General features: G+C 36.3%; 1 protein-coding gene and 1 long non-coding RNA gene across 4 annotated transcripts; one reads left to right on the top strand and one right to left on the bottom strand.

Moving 5' to 3' along the window:
- Nucleotides 1–3,530: 3,530 nt before the first annotated feature.
- ACBP3 (acyl-CoA-binding domain 3) lies at nucleotides 3,531–13,637 on the bottom strand. 3 transcript variants are annotated; one of them, XR_016040055.1, is made up of 5 exons: nucleotides 11,991–13,637; nucleotides 8,826–8,931; nucleotides 8,616–8,734; nucleotides 7,773–7,864; nucleotides 3,531–3,834 (listed from the first exon to the last, which is right to left on the bottom strand). XR_016040055.1 is itself a non-coding variant. In XM_006851846.4 (5 exons), exons 1-5 carry the CDS (start codon nucleotides 12,974–12,976, stop codon nucleotides 3,785–3,787), a joined length of 1,332 nt encoding a protein of 443 aa, XP_006851908.2. In that variant the 5' UTR covers nucleotides 12,977–13,637; the 3' UTR covers nucleotides 3,531–3,784. The 3 variants fall into 3 exon arrangements, 1 of the variants encoding a protein (XP_006851908.2); XM_006851846.4 differs by having other exon boundaries at nucleotides 8,616–8,713; XR_002282168.2 differs by lacking the exon at nucleotides 8,616–8,734.
- LOC148780646 (uncharacterized) lies at nucleotides 12,484–14,166 on the top strand. The gene is made up of 2 exons (XR_016040056.1): nucleotides 12,484–13,259; nucleotides 13,315–14,166. It is a non-coding gene; the product is annotated as an uncharacterized LOC148780646 (long non-coding RNA).
- Nucleotides 14,167–16,057: the final 1,891 nt, after the last annotated feature.

Below are 16,057 nucleotides of genomic sequence, written 5' to 3'. Positions count from 1 at the left end.
CACTTCCGAAAATTTGTAATAGAGATGGATTTTAGATTTGAACAAATTTTAAATCACTCCAGAGACATTTCTGTTTTAGATCCATGAGTTCTGAAACCCAAATGATAGTGCATATCTAATTACGTTCAAGGAATTAAAATAAGGGAAAATTTTATATAAGGTTGCAATTTTAAAATGTAGAAAAGGAATTAAAATACGAGACAAGTTTATATAAGGTTGCAATCTTAAAATGTAGAACTACAGATACACCTCAAAAATCTATTGGAAAAAGTTGTTTTAATATTGAAAAACCCTCTAATTGATCATCTTGACGTCGAGATAAATGACTATGAAAAAAAAAAGGATTTTGAGTCTCAAAAATGGTGCATCTTACAACACATTATCTAGACTATCCATTTTCAAGATTTTCATATATTTATAGATCTACTTGATTTTAATCAATTTTGGAGTCTAAATTTTTAAAATTAGATATGAAAATAAATTTTGAGATAATCTTAAGAATATTTTACATCAAAACTATATGTTATGATAAAATTTGAAGGTGCACCTTAAATGGATTGCTTAAACTTGTAACCTTATCAAAACCACACCCTTAAAATAAACGTCCAAAAAGATAGTTTAAAATAATATTTTTTCTAATTAAAAACGTTTCTTCTTTTTTCTTTTTTTTTTCAAATTCATTATCGTGATTGTCAAAATTATCGGTCTTTGAAATTTCATGCACAAAGTCATTTTAGTATGGACTTTTGAAGAAGACTACATGAGAATGAGTGTGTAGGCTAACGAAGTTTCTCCGTCCCTTTTTCCAATTATTTGGAGACAAATTATTTATGGGGAACCCTACTTAGTCTTTTTCCAATTCTTTGGAGACAAATTATTTATGGGAAACCCTACTTAGTTCATGGGTTCCCAAGCACGATAAGACATACCATTTTATTAATGAAGAGCATCCCGCTTTCTCACTCCCACTCGGAAGTGAGAAGGGGCACAACTTGCTTTGCTCTAGAGGTGGCAATAGACCCAGACCTGACCTGAGACCCTTCGGGTATACCCACCCGGTTTGGGTATGGGTCCAACATTTGGACCCGACAGGTTGGGTTTGGATCCAAAACTTGGACCTGAATACTATTCGAGCCTAGGTACATTTGGACCTGACAGGTTGGGTCTTGGTCCAAAACCTGGACCTGAACACTATTCGGGCCTAGGTCCGGGTCCGGTTGGATCCACCCGTACCCACAAACTGTTGGGGATAATATACTTCAAGCCCTATTCATTTGGGTGTATTAAAGATCATATACAATAAAAACTCGTAATCATATTTAGCTATTAAACGACAAATAAGACGGCTTGAATCTAACAGCAAGTGATTGTGACCTTTTGTCAATAATTTGACTATATGATGGTAAAAAAAAAAGCAGAAAAAAAAAGAAGAAGCTCATAGTGAGGGTGGCAATGGACCTGAACAGACCCGAGACCTGATGGGTACAACAAGTATGGGTCCAGCTTTTAGACCCGACGGATCGGGTCCGGATCCAAAACCTAGACCTGAGTACATTTGGATGTAGATCCGTGTCCAACCGGACCCGACCCATACCCGACATGTTGCCACCCCTAGATTGCTCCACTATTCATGGGAGGCGCCCTTCGAAACCCTACTTATTAAAGGGAAAGGCTCATATAAGGTGCTTCTTGAAAGATATAGTTCTAATATAGGAAACCTTACAAAGGCGTGAAAATCCATGTTTCACTCTAATTATAAAATTTAAATTTTCAAAAATGAATAGGCGGTCTAGATAAGTTATTACAATATACACTATATTTAGGATTTGAAAATTCTTTTTTGTTTCTCTTTATATTGATGCAACGGGGTTTTTAAATTTTACAATTTTTAGCTTTTTAGATTTTAGGATTATTTGGGTTTTGAGATTCCTTTAATTTTATTTTATTTTTTTTTAAAAAAGATAGATATGGATAAAGATTAACATGGTTAAGTTAATTAGGATACCTTATCATTGTTTTTAAAAAATATAGGAGAGAGAGAATTTAGTTTTCTATTTTTATTTTATTTTTTTTATTCCTTGTCATTTGTATTTAAAAAGAAGAAGCCCCTTCTTTGTAGAGATAGTTATTGGAAAAAAAAAAAAAAATTTGATTTTATAAAAAAATCTTCTGTAGATAAAATCTTTTCATAGCAAAATCAAACTTTCTTTATTATCTTTGCAGAGACGTATTTTTCTTTAAATAAAATTTAATAAATAATAAATAAAGTAAAATAAAACAAACTCACAAAACTCTCCCTGAATCCTACATTTTTCTCTCCCTATCTTCTCTCTCTTCACCTCACTCAACACAAAATCTTATACAAATCTCTTTCTCCCTCAATCCCATCACGAGTCCATGAATTTAGAAAGCTCCCCACGCCATCACTCAATTTTCCTAATATCTTCCTTTCCTCTCTCCTACACCATGCAACCTCACATTAAAACCAAATCTAATCGCATCCGAACCAATCCAATCACCCTAATTCTTAACCATCTCCTAAAAACTCACGCTAACCCATTTAAAAAATACTTTTTTTATTTACATCATATATCCATACATCTTGAGATTAACATGATCAATAAGAAAGGTTTTCTAACTTTAAAACATTATTTTTTGAATTTCCGATGTCCATGTTACGTTTATAGTATCAGATTGCAACCTTATATAAACCTTTTTCCTTATTAAAACACTACCACCAAACAAAATAACTCAAAAAAAAAAACAGAAGAGAGAAAAACAGTAGAAAGGAAATAATCTTATTTTCATATGTTTCCTTGATTATTTAATAGATTTCAAATTTTAAAAACTGGATTTACTTAATTTCATATGTAAATTACAGGAGGTCAACTCACCAATTCAGTCAAGAACTAACTATTGCTGACCCGGCGATTTTCAAACGCTAGGCCAAAGAAAGAGTAAAATCAATAATTAAATTGGACGTTCCGCTTCTTAAGGGAAAACTCAATCCATATGACCAGTCCTCCGTACAAAGAGACTCCCGAACTTGAGCAAACCAGACTGGCTTGAAATCTAAACAAGTATTCTGGTTAATTAATGATAAAACAGGTAAATTTGTGGAAGCATTTCTTAATAAGTCGAGGATATAGTCAATTTGAGGAACTGGATAGACTTCAGGCTCTAAGCAGTCTAGGGCTGCAATGGGTCTGCTTAGAGCTGCAAATGGGTCAAAGTCCTGGTTGGATCAATCCCTTCCAGGCATCAAAAAGAGCAGGAGCCCACCGCCTTGGCCCACTTTTAGGGTCCAAACTCAGACCCAGATCCAGACCCAGATCAGGCTGGGTGACCGAACAGGTTGCCCTAACCTGTTCAGCAGCCTCGAACAAAGGTAAGTAAGAACTGCTTAGCAGTCCCACCAATCACTAAGAAAAAACCCCGCACAGAGACAAGTAAGAAAGCGTTCACAACAACTACAAAAATAGGACAATCAAATAGACAAGAATGCTCAAGATACCAGTTCCCAGATCCCATTTTGGAACTACCAATTCCAAACCACAATTAAATACAGATAATCAATGCCAGTCATTGTAGAATAGACATAAAAGGGAAGGCTTCTTCAACATAATTACATGCATATACACAAGACAAACGAATTTTAGATTATTTGCAATCTTGATTTTGTGAGACATGGAAATCATGATCAGCATAACTATCCCAAATCCTTGCAGGGATTGTCACAATAGCTGGCCCTTCAAGCATAAAAATGATACTTCAGCAGTATTTTTCATGTTGGGCCTGTAGAGAACGATGTAGTGGACTCCGCCTTTCCATGTCCTTGATGTTGAGATAAAAAACCAGTCACAGTCCAAGACATACAAATTCTCAAGTTTAATACATTAGAATCTGTTCAATGTGCTCCAAAGAATTATATAAATGAACTCTAGGTTATAGCAGAAGAAATTACTATGCAATAATTGCTAGCTTGAAAGGAAAATTACTACCAAATAAAATACACTAATCATAAAGAATAAGGTATTAACAGGATCCAATATTTACAATGGAAACTACAAACATATATAGAAACAAAAACAATTCCTCCCTAATAGGGAAAACACAAAGAACTGGAAAGGGAATGGGAGTAAAACATAATCTTTGTAGAATCCCACTGTGTAAGGAGTACCATTCGCAGGTCAACTTGGGCTGGTTTCCTCGCATCAATTCAGACTTGCAGCTAACTTCATGAGAAAAAGAAAAGAAAACAGAAGAAGGGGAAGGGATAAATTTTTTAAGGATGTGATGAATCATTCTACACAGACCCTATTTTTGAGTTTGTCTCCCAAATTCAATAGCAGGTCCAGCCAAAGAGCATTTGCTACAAAGTTATGCCGTTTTGTTGGTTCCAGCCATCGAGGTGGGAGCCTCGGTTTCATGGTGCCCTACACACATATACATGCATATATGTGCACCTATGCAGTTGTGCTACTATTTTATATAGCACAAGAGTTAATGTCTTCTCAGATTTGGTCCCACCTCGTGTTCATAATTTTGATTGTGCTCCAGAAAAGTGCTTTGATACCACTTGCATAGATCCCATACATATATAGAAAAGAAATGCTAAAGTTGAATAATAACTTTATTAGATAGCCTCTTCATAGGCAAACCTCCTTACAAGTCACTTTGAGGGGGGCTGGTTCTCCATTAGGGCTTCTCTCTAATTCTCTCTCTCTCTCTCTACATATCTCATAACACCTTATTTGTCATCTCTAACCTACTAGAACCTTAACCTTAACTTTGAACTCCTAATCACTATTAAAAGACAAATCGACCTTGTCCTTATCCATATTCTATCTACTCCCATATAAGGAAGTAGAAACCCAACTCAACTCCAACGTACCTACCTAACCCAAAACCTAATCTTTTCCTATTTAGAATATTTAGATAATAGTTTCCTATTTTAAATATTTCCTAATTGCAACGTTCGTAACAGTTCTACACCGAAGAGAAAAACCACCTCTTGACAGTCTTGAACCACCACTTCACGATCCACACTCCTAGGCTCCGGAAAGAGGCTTTAAAGAGAGAGAGAGCGAGAGAACACCTGAAAAAGTAAGGGGAAGGGAAACTTTCCCAAAACCACCTATTTCCTTTCCTCTGGGTTATTGGGGGGAAAAAAAAGCAGTATGTTTTGAGGTATGAGCCAATTTGGAATAAAATGGTAATTTACTAATTTTGACTCCTTGCCATCTTGTAATGAGCTGCACATAGCACATAAGATTATTTGGAATAATAAATATCTGTTTTACGAAAGATCTTGGATATCCTTTTTGACTGATTTCCCCATACTTCATGACTCTTCACTAGAATCTCCCAAGGATATAAATGTAATCCCAGAGGTGGAGAGAGAGAGAGAGATAGATCTTGGCACGAGAGGTGCTTGTTACTCATGGCCCCGCAGGAACCTATGGGTCTGTAGTTTCAGTGCCATATTCTATGCTGGAAAATAACAAAGACCTGATGTTTGGATACGGACAAAGCAACTACAATAAAAGGTTGAACAACAAAATGAAGATTCTTGAATTTTAATCTATTGCTAAAAGTGAGGAGTTTTACCTTCAGTTGGAGACCAAGTTAGCTCAGAATTCATTCATTATTCAAATTTCAAGAAGCTTATATTCGCTTTATCTACTGGAATAAGTTGTGATAAGAATAGGAGCATTTAATGAGGCAGTTAAGTAGAAAGATTCTTTTAGTAAAGGTGGACATTAACCACATTTTTCCATTTAGTCCCAAATTTTAATATAGGAGAGCATTTTAAACGCTAGTTTTCTTCATAGTTCATATTTAAGGCGGATGAAAATGATGGATACCATATCAAGCAAGGTTACTTTCACAAGCAGTCAATTATCTCCCCCCGCCCCCCCCCCCCCCCCCCCCCCCAAGAAAAAAAGGGAAAGAAATAATGTACCTTTACACAAAGTTTGAGATCAATTGGATCTTCACTCTAAATGTTGAGAGAGACACAAGATACCATATCAAGGTTATTTTCAGATACTGCGAGATAAATAGGATGTAACTGAGGTGCTACCAAGTTGTCATTGCAATTAACATGTCCAATCATTTTTGCATTTCTTTGTATTGATTAATGAGAATTAGTTGCATATTTTCAAATCATATTGAGGCATGACTTCGATTACTTTAATAATTATTTTGGTTGCAAGGCACCTTATAGCATTCAACCCTATGGACTTTCAAACAATGAAGCTTTGCATCTCTCTCTAAAGAGAGTAACAAAGACCCTTTTTTTTGGTGGGGGGGGGGGGGGCGGGGGAGGTTTCAGTAACAAAGACTTCTTACTTGAAAGAATTGACTCTAATTCATCAACTTACTCCTAAAGGCTGATTATGCTAGCATCTTCAGTATTTTGAAGCATGAAGCCACTAGTACTATGCAAAAACTAGGGTATCCATTCTAACCTAAGAGAGGGGGGCACCTATACTTGTACAACCTTTTAGTACTTGTCCTAGGAAGCTTGAAAAGTTGGATACGGATCTGATTATAAGGAGATATAATACCGAGGAGGCAATAACAGAAAGACACTACAAATCAACATCAGTATATTTGAGCATGGAAATAAAACAAAAATGAAAGATTGAAAATTTACCACTCCTTTCATAGCTTCAATGCTCATACATGCATGGGATCTTGAATTTAAAAAACCTGACTCGCTTAAGTGGACTTGGTTAAGTCAGTTTATTCAGTTGGCTCACCCTGATACTCATACAAACTTGTTTCTTATATTTCTTATTTCTTAATTCTGGGTCTTGACCCTCATGAATCTGATGATTAGGCCAACCATATCAAAAGTTAAACCTAATGAAGAGGTGAGCAGAGTAACTTCACTTTGAGTCCCAAACTAATGAACTAAGCAGCAAAGAAACTTGGTTCAGATAACAGCAACATGTCTAGTGTACCAAGCCATATGCTCGTAGATTCAAAAACACGTCTAACTGATTGTAGTAAAACCTCTATAGCTCATAATTTGATGTCCATCACAGTATTGGTCTAGTTGTAATTCACTTGATCAATATCATGCATTCACAAGGTAACATAAAAATTAAATCCTAACACCAGGAGGAATTTTCACTGCGGCTTGCAATGTGATATTGAAGTGTTGATGTGCTGATCATGGAGTATGCTTCTTAATAACCAACATTCCATGATTCCAACAAAGAAGAACACCTTTTAGTTACAAAACAATCCACAGCATTAACCTTACCTCATCGATAAAAAGTAAACAGACCGGTACTTAAAAGTAAGCAGACCAGTACTAATCAAAATCTGCACATCATTCATAATATATACGACAAATTTAAAATATAATCAACTTCAACAGTTTCTTGGGATTCCATGTCCATAACTGTTTGACACGATATCTACGTGTGTGAGACACACTCTCCTTTAACATTAAAATGAAAGTGCCATGTGGTTCACATATCACAAAATGTCTCAAGTTCCGCCTTTGAAAGCATTTTCTAAAACAAATTTGGTTTAGTCTTGGAGATTTTGGAACCATCAAAAGGCTCTCTTACAAGGCAAATGGCCTTAACAACTGCATACCAGCTCAGCTAAGCATGTGCTCTTAACAAAGACAGACCCTCGATGAGTTCTTTTGCCACGAATAAGACAGGTTTTCCAATTTTTTCAGCAACATTTTTTTCTGTAGTGCAAGTATAAAAGGTAAACACAAATCATCAGGAAGTAAAAAGCTTTACCATGTAAGTTAACAGGAATGTCCTGCTGCGCCATATTTGAAAAACCAATAGTATCACCCTGTAGCCCACAATCATAAATGTCTTCCTTTTTCCTGCAAGGCCAAACATCATTGTATAGTGGCCTGCCAACAACTAGAACAGGATAACAGATGGGCAGAGTTCCCCAAAAACAGTCATGTTTGAGCAGTTACATATCATAATTTAATACAAATCAAAAGGTTCTGCTCAGTCTGAAAGTGTGCAACAAAATAAAGCAACAGTCATCAAGTGAAAATTCTCCAAATACTTCTGGTATTATTGTGTTTGCCAATCCCTAGTCTTTTTTGGAGTGATATTATTGAGTAAGATGCCTAGCATGTTTGTCATAAATAAAAAAATAACAAAACATATTATATAACATAGATTTAGACCGTATTCATGCACATGGTAAGTGTCACGTGTGTGTGTGTAAAGAGAGAGAGAGAACGAGGAGAGAGAAAATCACTGATTTTCTATGAGAGTAAATTAGGGGTAAAAAAATCAAAGAACAGTAACTTCAATTACTTGAAGCACACCAATGAGGGAGCTGGTGCTCACACCCGTGTGCAGAAACATGCATGCTAGTCTAGGTTTCATTGAACGAATGAATGTAGACCAAATTTCACCTCCTTTTTTGTAGAGAATTATTTCACTGCACATGCATGGAGACACAAGCAAAACATTGCCCATCACCACACAAAAGCACATGTACACACACATGCAAGCATACCAACACAGGCAGATAAGTGCACATATTAGCACCCATTCCACTGCAGAAGAAAGAAGGATTTCCTAAAAGAACAATGGTATTAAGTAAATCCACACCTTTCACTTTCTGAGGTTGCCTGACTATTTATAGAAGAGCATAAAACAGGATCTGCTGTTAAAGATATTCCTGCTTTCGGGGAATAGATGCCTCCTACCTGTTACTCATCCAGATGAAACTACAACATAGAACAAACAAACTATGCCATCTACAATCACCCACAATAGCAAATACTTAAATACTAGTAATATCAGGAATTACTAACTTACTTCTGGTATTTTTTCCTTCCAGCCAGGAATTTTGTCAGAAAGTAGATCGATATATTGCTCCATTGCAACCTCTGGATTCATGATCCCCAATCGTTGCCAAGCATTCCTAGAAAACATAATGGGTCCCATTTAGTGTAGTCAAGATTGAGATCTGGATAATAGTTCCCAAGACTCAGATTCAAACATTAAGAAAACAATTTTGTGAGTGGAATTTCAATATATAGAATCTTATGTGATCTTATGATACATTATATGCTACAATTCCAATAGTACATTATATGTTACAATTCCTGTCCATGGAGAGCAGAAGATTTCAAGCCATTTTTCCTAGTTTCTCCATGATAAATCATAACCAAATTGAAGGAGACTAATTCTAAGAGTTGCAGCATTTTTTTATTCAATGGTGCTTACTTCATTGAGTGTGTACACCATGTCCCAATAAAAGTTCCCATATTGATGCATAAAGGGCTAACTTAAGAAGCTTTACGCTTTTGTTGAATCTGAATTGCATCCTCGATTGTTTTCTGTTCCAACTAAGGGTTGCAAAGATTCTCTTGATTTGACTTCCAGAGTCAACGTAAGATCAAGGAAAGGCAATGGAAGAACCATATCAATCTTGAAAGTCATTATATCTCATAGATATGTCAATTATATCTCGTAGAAAGGTTCTTGATCACAATTCCCTTGGTTTTTTCATCCATTCTTCATTACATGTATTTTAAAACTTTAAAGGCCACTAAGGAGAAAGGTGGTGGAGAAAGAAAAATCAAAGTCCCCAACATGGGTCAGAGGATTTCCCAAAGATGCATACCATGATTTGATACAAGTAGTTTAGCACTTACCGCACTTATGGCATATATATTTTATTTGAAAAACAGAGTACGAAAGCATCCAACCATATAATGAACATTTAATACCGATTCAAGAGATTACAGATAATGCATGACAAAATAAAGGAGAGCATCATTCTGAACAAATGCACTACACAAATAGGATTGAAGAAGAGATTGTAGAAGAGATGAAGCATGATAATCCTGCAGCATGCATGGACCCTTAGTCATCCAGCCTGAGGAATACTTAATCCAAGAGACCAGCCAGGAAGATGAGCTGCAAAAGATATATTTAAGGTGAGTACATTTTTTCTATTTTCTCTTGAGGTCTTTTTGTGGTGCAAGTTTTTATTTGGAAAATTGCTAAGGGGCATCCATTTCTCTCGAGGGTACAGTTGTTTTCATATGTAGTGGAAGATAATTTTGAGCATACACATGGTTGTTTATTCTTGGTTTAAATTTTTTAGCTAAACAAAACACTAATATTTATAAATCTGGAATCATTCATTAACCTATTATATTCACTACGTGATGTGCCAATGTTTAGCAGAAAACAATGAACGTAACCATATAGTCAACTCCTCTATGCTTTTTTTTTTTTCATTTCTAGATGGTTCAACATCTATATATGCTTTTTTCAACCATAAATTACAAGACCGGATGAAAGAAGGAGATAAAACAAATACTATCACCATGTAAAGTGGTAAAAGAATAATAATGACTCAACAACAAAAAAAAAGATCAGTCCAAAAACAAAATGAGTTGTGAACTCCAAGATCTCTTTAGAGGACTCCACAGCTGGCACATGAAATAGCTGCTATATTGTATTGCCTAGTTACTCATAATCAATCTTTTCATTCATGTGCTTTTATGTTTAGGCCTACAACATATAAAGAAGCATCCACTTAAACCTATTGGCAAAAGGCTAAGCATGATTAAGCTTTCTTCTCAACATCAAAAGAAAATGAGGATTTGAAAAGAAAAGAGGTCATTAGGTGTATATGGTCTAGAAAATTATGCTCAAGCAAAATGGATCTTTGGAATGATGGTTGGTAGCATTCTCTATACTTCTGAATATTGGATCCATTAAAAGGACAATTTGTAGCCAAGGTAACCACAATGCACAAAGTGATGGCAATAGTAAGGAAATACTAGCCATAATTTGAACTACTTTTGAACATGATTTATATGGTTGTATGGTACCACAAGTTGCTTAAGCAAATATATTGGATACATTCCTGATGGGTCACATCTTATGCACAATAAAAAGGCCAGCACATTCCTAGAAGTGAATGTTAAGTTGTTCGCACATGAGAGTGGTGAAATGCACAATACAACTTATGTGGAAAAGAGTGACAATTATCAATAAAAAAAGCAAAAAAAATAAATGATATAGATATTGATGTTTTGTTTAATTTAGTTTGAGCATGAATTCCTAGATCCATGGTTCCATTAACTATTGTTTCCCTACTTGAACCAGTTTCTGCATTGCAAAGTATGATAATTATATATTTTTTTGGGGTAAAAGTATAATCATTTTATAGGTCACAAGAAAAATATATTTTCTGTTGGCTGGAGAACAAAACATCACTCGAAATGGTAACCAATCTGTTTTGCCTATGCAGTTCAACTTGAGGGGCCCTAAAATTGAGGACCCACGTCAGATTCTTGTCTATTATCAAAATTGAAAAGAAAGGTGGAAAGAAATAAAGATCCTAAATCATCATTTGAAAATTTAACCATCATCTTTTCTATTAACTAAAAATATTAAATAAATAAATAAAAACCTACCTATCCTACTAAACTTGCATAAATTTGTCTGAATAAACACACAGGTATAGGAGCCCAAAGACGAATTGGACACATCAAAAGAGACAAAATGAATTATTCGCAGTTTACTCCACTTCCATGTCTCAATACTCATGCCTCAACGCCTAATAAATACACATGAATTTTATCCATTTCCAAATGATGTTGCTGAATTCAGGGGAAAGAAAACGTTTATTTCAGGCACCCACAACACCACAAAATTTAACCCACCCAAAAAGCATCAAGAGTCTGCCCAATCAAAATATCATTCCATCTAAATATCCACCAATTTCTAAAGTAATAAAAGAATTCATAAAATACATCGTCCCATTGCAAATATCCACCAATGTTTTTGTTTTCAATTACTCAACACATTTGTAAAAGATACATAATAGCTTAAAGTCCAAATAATTCTAAGACCACATCACATATATCATTTAACCCAAGCCTTAACAATCAAGCACCCTGCTTTGATATACTTAATAATCCAAGAGAGATGGAATTCAATAAGGAAAACAGAAAGTACCACTTTGCACGAGCAGAGATCTTGAGAGCTGAGGGTTGTGATCCATAGCAGGTTCCCTCTGTTGCAACTTTATGAAGACCATACAATTGCATTTGCACATCGCTCCCCACCCTTGATAGCAATTCATTACTCTCTGATTCGACAAATTTTGATGCAACAGCAAAGAGCTTCTCGAGATCGCTCCGCTCGATCCCTTCCCATTCTTCATCATCACCAAGTAAGCTCTCTCTCTCGTTTGCTCTCAAATTGTTCACTTTATCATCTTCAGAGGCTGGTTCTCCTTTATCCTCTAAAAGCAACTCCTCTTTCTCACCAGACGTTTTCTCTTTCTCTATCCTCTCTTCTCCAAAGCCAGGATTTACATGTTGAGTTCCATCCTCTGTTAGTTTCTCCTCGACCTCAGAGACCTTTACTGGTTTCGATTCTTCCTTTTCCAATTCTAGTTCAGATTTGATAGCATCAACTAACTCCGGTTCTTCCTTTGAATTTTGTTCAAATTCACAAGGTTTAGTATGCTCTTGTTCTTCTGTTACAGATGGCACTGGTTCAGGGTTTACGTCACCAACCGTTTCATCTTCAGTCAAGGTGTCCGTCAAAGTCTCTAGGTCAAGTTCTTCAGCAACTAGGAATTCTCCCTCTCTTTCCAGAGATCCAAGGTCTAATTCGTTTACTGTATCCTTTTCAGGAGATTTTTTGACCAAATTTAGGGCAAATTCCTGCACATTTACCATTTCCTCAGCCAAATCATCGCCATTTTTATCGGGATTTGTTGCAGAAGCAGACTCTACGTTTGATCCTTGCAGTGTCGAGGTGTAATTAAGTTTAGAAGGCTCTTCCTCTGATAATATACGTGTGTTAGGCTTAGAAGCATTCGACGGAGGGCTTGGATCATGTTCTCCATTAGAATCGGAGACGAGTTTTGCTATAAGAAAAGCGAGAACCAGGGAAATAAAGGCGGTTATAAGAAGCTCCTGTAATATCTCCATGCTTACTATTCACAAAACAAACGCAGAGAGCGAATACCGGACTGTTTCAGAGAGAAACGCTTATTGAGATAGAGAGAGAACCTCCTTGATCGAAGCAGGCAGAGAGAGAGAGAGAGAAACCTGGCAGCGAGAGAGTAATTCGGGTTGATTAGAAGCGCATAGAAAGAGAAAATGTGTTTATTGAAGTAGGAAGACAGAGCCGATTGTAACGCAGAGAGAGAGAGAGAGAGAAGTTAATTCAAAGAGTGACTGAAATGAGAGACCCAAAAAGATGAGGACGGGGGTCTAGAGAGAGAGAGAGAGAATTGAAGCAGAGAGAAAGTAGAGGTAAAACTGAGGTAGAGAGAGAGAGAGAGAATTGAAGCAGAGAGAAAGTAGAGGTAAAACTGAGGTAGAGAGAGAGAGAATCACAGAGAGAGAAAGTAGAGGTAATTCAAAGAGTGATTGAAAGGAGATGCCCAAAAAAAGAGAGGAGGGGTCTAGAGAGAGAGAAAGTCCGGGGTAATTCAAAGAGGGATTGAAAGGAGAGGCCCAGAAAAATGAGAGGAGTCTAGAGAGAGAAAGTCGAGTTAATTCAGAGCCAAAAAGATGAGTGCAGGGTTGTAGAGAGAGAAACCGCAGAGACTTGCGTGAGGAGTTTAACACTCTTTATCTCTCTCTCTCTCTCTCTCTCTCTCTCTCTCTCTCGTCGAACAGGCAGAGGAGAGAGAAAGAGGAGGAGAGAGCGGGAATGGACCTTTGAGCTTGGCGGGTATATTCTTTGCATCAAGTTGGAGCCACGGCATCGATTTGAAGGACACTCGTTGTAAATCCAACAAACATTTGTCCTCTATACATTTAACCCACGACCCCCAATCTAACGGTTGTTACGGTTTCGCATCATAACGTACGTTTCGTCGCAACAAAAGCATAGCAGCTGCTTGCAATTTATGTGGAGTACCATGGACGTTCGAAAAGTGGCGCATAAATCGGAGTCCCTCTTTAGATTTGGAACTTGTTTTTATACTCCTCATTGAAGTTATCCTATTCTTCTCATTCTCTTTCTTCTGTCTTTCTTTCTTTACGTGGAGTAAGAGAGCACTTGCGATATTTAAATGAGTTGAATAGGGGAGCATTTGTTATGGATATGATTGCCACCTATTATTATAATTGGAAAACGGGGAAGTGGCCTTCGGATGGCTGAATTTTTCGAATTTGTCCTTTCCTTTTTATTCTTCCTCTTGAGTTTGTTTTTTTGGAAAATGGTTTGATAGGGATGCACCCCTATCAAAATAAGTAAAGCCTCACTTAATAACTCATCCAAAATTACCATTCAAGCGTTGGAAATCTTTTACTTCAATCATCTCGACTTTAATATTATAGTTGTGAAAAAAATTACGATTTGAAGCTCTAAAAATAGTGTATACTGTAACAAATTATCTAGACCGTCCATTTACCTTTAAAAATAACTGTTCATAGATCCGAAAAGAGCTGTACTTTTTTTTAATTTTTAATTTTATTGTTGGTATTGAAAATTGATTATAGAGCCATCATGGAGACTTTCTTTACTGAAAGTGCTTTCCGGACAAAAATATGAGGTGGGGCTTTATTTTGTTTTTATAAAGCAAGTTCTTATAGAAACATTATCCTTTGTTTTTTTTTGGGTAAGTATTATTTCTTGGGTTCTTCCCGCCTATATGCAGTGGAGTGGAGATTGAAGTTTAGGAACTAAGTCAGTTTTTTTTTTAAGGAAAATTACAAAATACACTCTAAAATGGGCTATCTATGCAACTTCCCAATTTTTTCTCTCATTTTTTTCTCCAACACAACATTTCCTTGCAAAAACCTCCAAGGTAAAAAGTTGTTCTTTCAAATCAATTCGTGGGTCCCAAGTAACGTGTGCGGAGCGCGTCTTTACATTACCAGAGCGCGTTCTCATAAAGCCGAATCGCTATGGCTCGGACCTGCATTGCCGGAGTGCACATTCAGAATACCGAAGCCCTTGTTTATACTGCCAGAGTGCGCTCCTCCATTGACGGAGCACCGTGGCTCTAGAGACTTCATTGCCGGAGCGCGTCTTTGCACTACCGGAGCGAGTTCTCATAATGCCGGATTGTTGCAGCTCAGACCTGCATTGCCGGAGCGCATGTTCGTACTGCCAAAGTGCAAAGTGCATGTGAAAACAGAAGAGAGAAGGTTGTGTGTAAACAAATAAGGGTAGTTTAGTCTTATTTCATGACACAAACTGTGTTTTTTTGAAGACCCACTGTGATAATGAGAGAGATTTCTGCATATCTGTCCAAATTGATCGATAATATCAAAATCTGACGAATCGGCGCAGACCGGCTTACTAATAGGATGTCCTAATACGTTACATATTTTTACTTTAGCCAAGGATCCAATAAGAAAAATAGTTGAGACTAGTGTATCAAATCTCTTGATAACAACATCTATCATAAATGAATTCGCTAGCATTTCACTCCTTACCATCGAGGGATTTAATCGTAAACTGAAAGATAGCTTGGGAAATAGAAGGAATGATTGGATACCTACTTTTGGGTGGGGGATTATTTGCGAGGAAATGTTGTTTGGGAAAAAAATAAGAGAAAAGATTGGGGTGGGTAAGTTGCAGAGATAGCTCATTTTAGGAATTTTTTTTTTTTTTTTTTGTAATTTTCCTTTTTCTATATACAAATTTTATATTTTATTTTTAAGTTTTTCAATTTGTTATTCTCTAGTTTTTTTTTTCTTTTTATGTTAGCGGTTTCACTTGACCGGATCGCCGTCAGTTTTTTGGTAGACATTTCATATTTTATTTTAAATTTTTTAATTTTTATTCTATAGCATTTTTTTTAGATTTTCTGTTAGTTGTTTAACTTGACTGGATCGCCGACCCTCCAAACATGACCCATTTTTCAGATAGACGATCGAGGTCACCGACCCTTTTTTATAAACCTTAATGCAATGCATAAGAACGGTCCCAACTTGGAAGAATTGAAATTGCTTTTCAGGTCGTAAAGGAATAAAGGGAAAAGTTTTGGTGCCGTCATATTCAAATAGGTCGCCTTACAAAAAAAAAAAAAAAATGGACCTAAGATTTGA

Source organism: Amborella trichopoda, chromosome 9, assembly GCF_054954075.1.
Source record: "Amborella trichopoda isolate Santa Cruz 75 chromosome 9, AtrichopodaSantaCruz75HAP2 v2.0, whole genome shotgun sequence".
Taxonomy (NCBI): Eukaryota; Viridiplantae; Streptophyta; class Magnoliopsida; order Amborellales; family Amborellaceae; genus Amborella; species Amborella trichopoda.
The sequence above is the reverse complement of the archived record's forward strand: the minus strand, read 5'-3'. Positions and strand labels throughout refer to the sequence as shown.

Bases quoted from the DNA above. Each gene is read 5' to 3' on its own strand.
- ACBP3 (XM_006851846.4), bottom strand. From the start codon at position 12,976: ATGGAGATATTACAGGAGCTTCTTATAACCGCCTTTATTTCCCTGGTT. The intron at 8,714-8,825 runs GTAAGTTAGTAA...GATGAGTAACAG, and splicing joins GGAAGGAAAAAATACCAGAA to GTAGGAGGCATCTATTCCCC. The intron at 7,865-8,615 runs GTGTGGATTTAC...TTGGCCTTGCAG, and splicing joins GCAACCTCAGAAAGTGAAAG to GAAAAAGGAAGACATTTATG.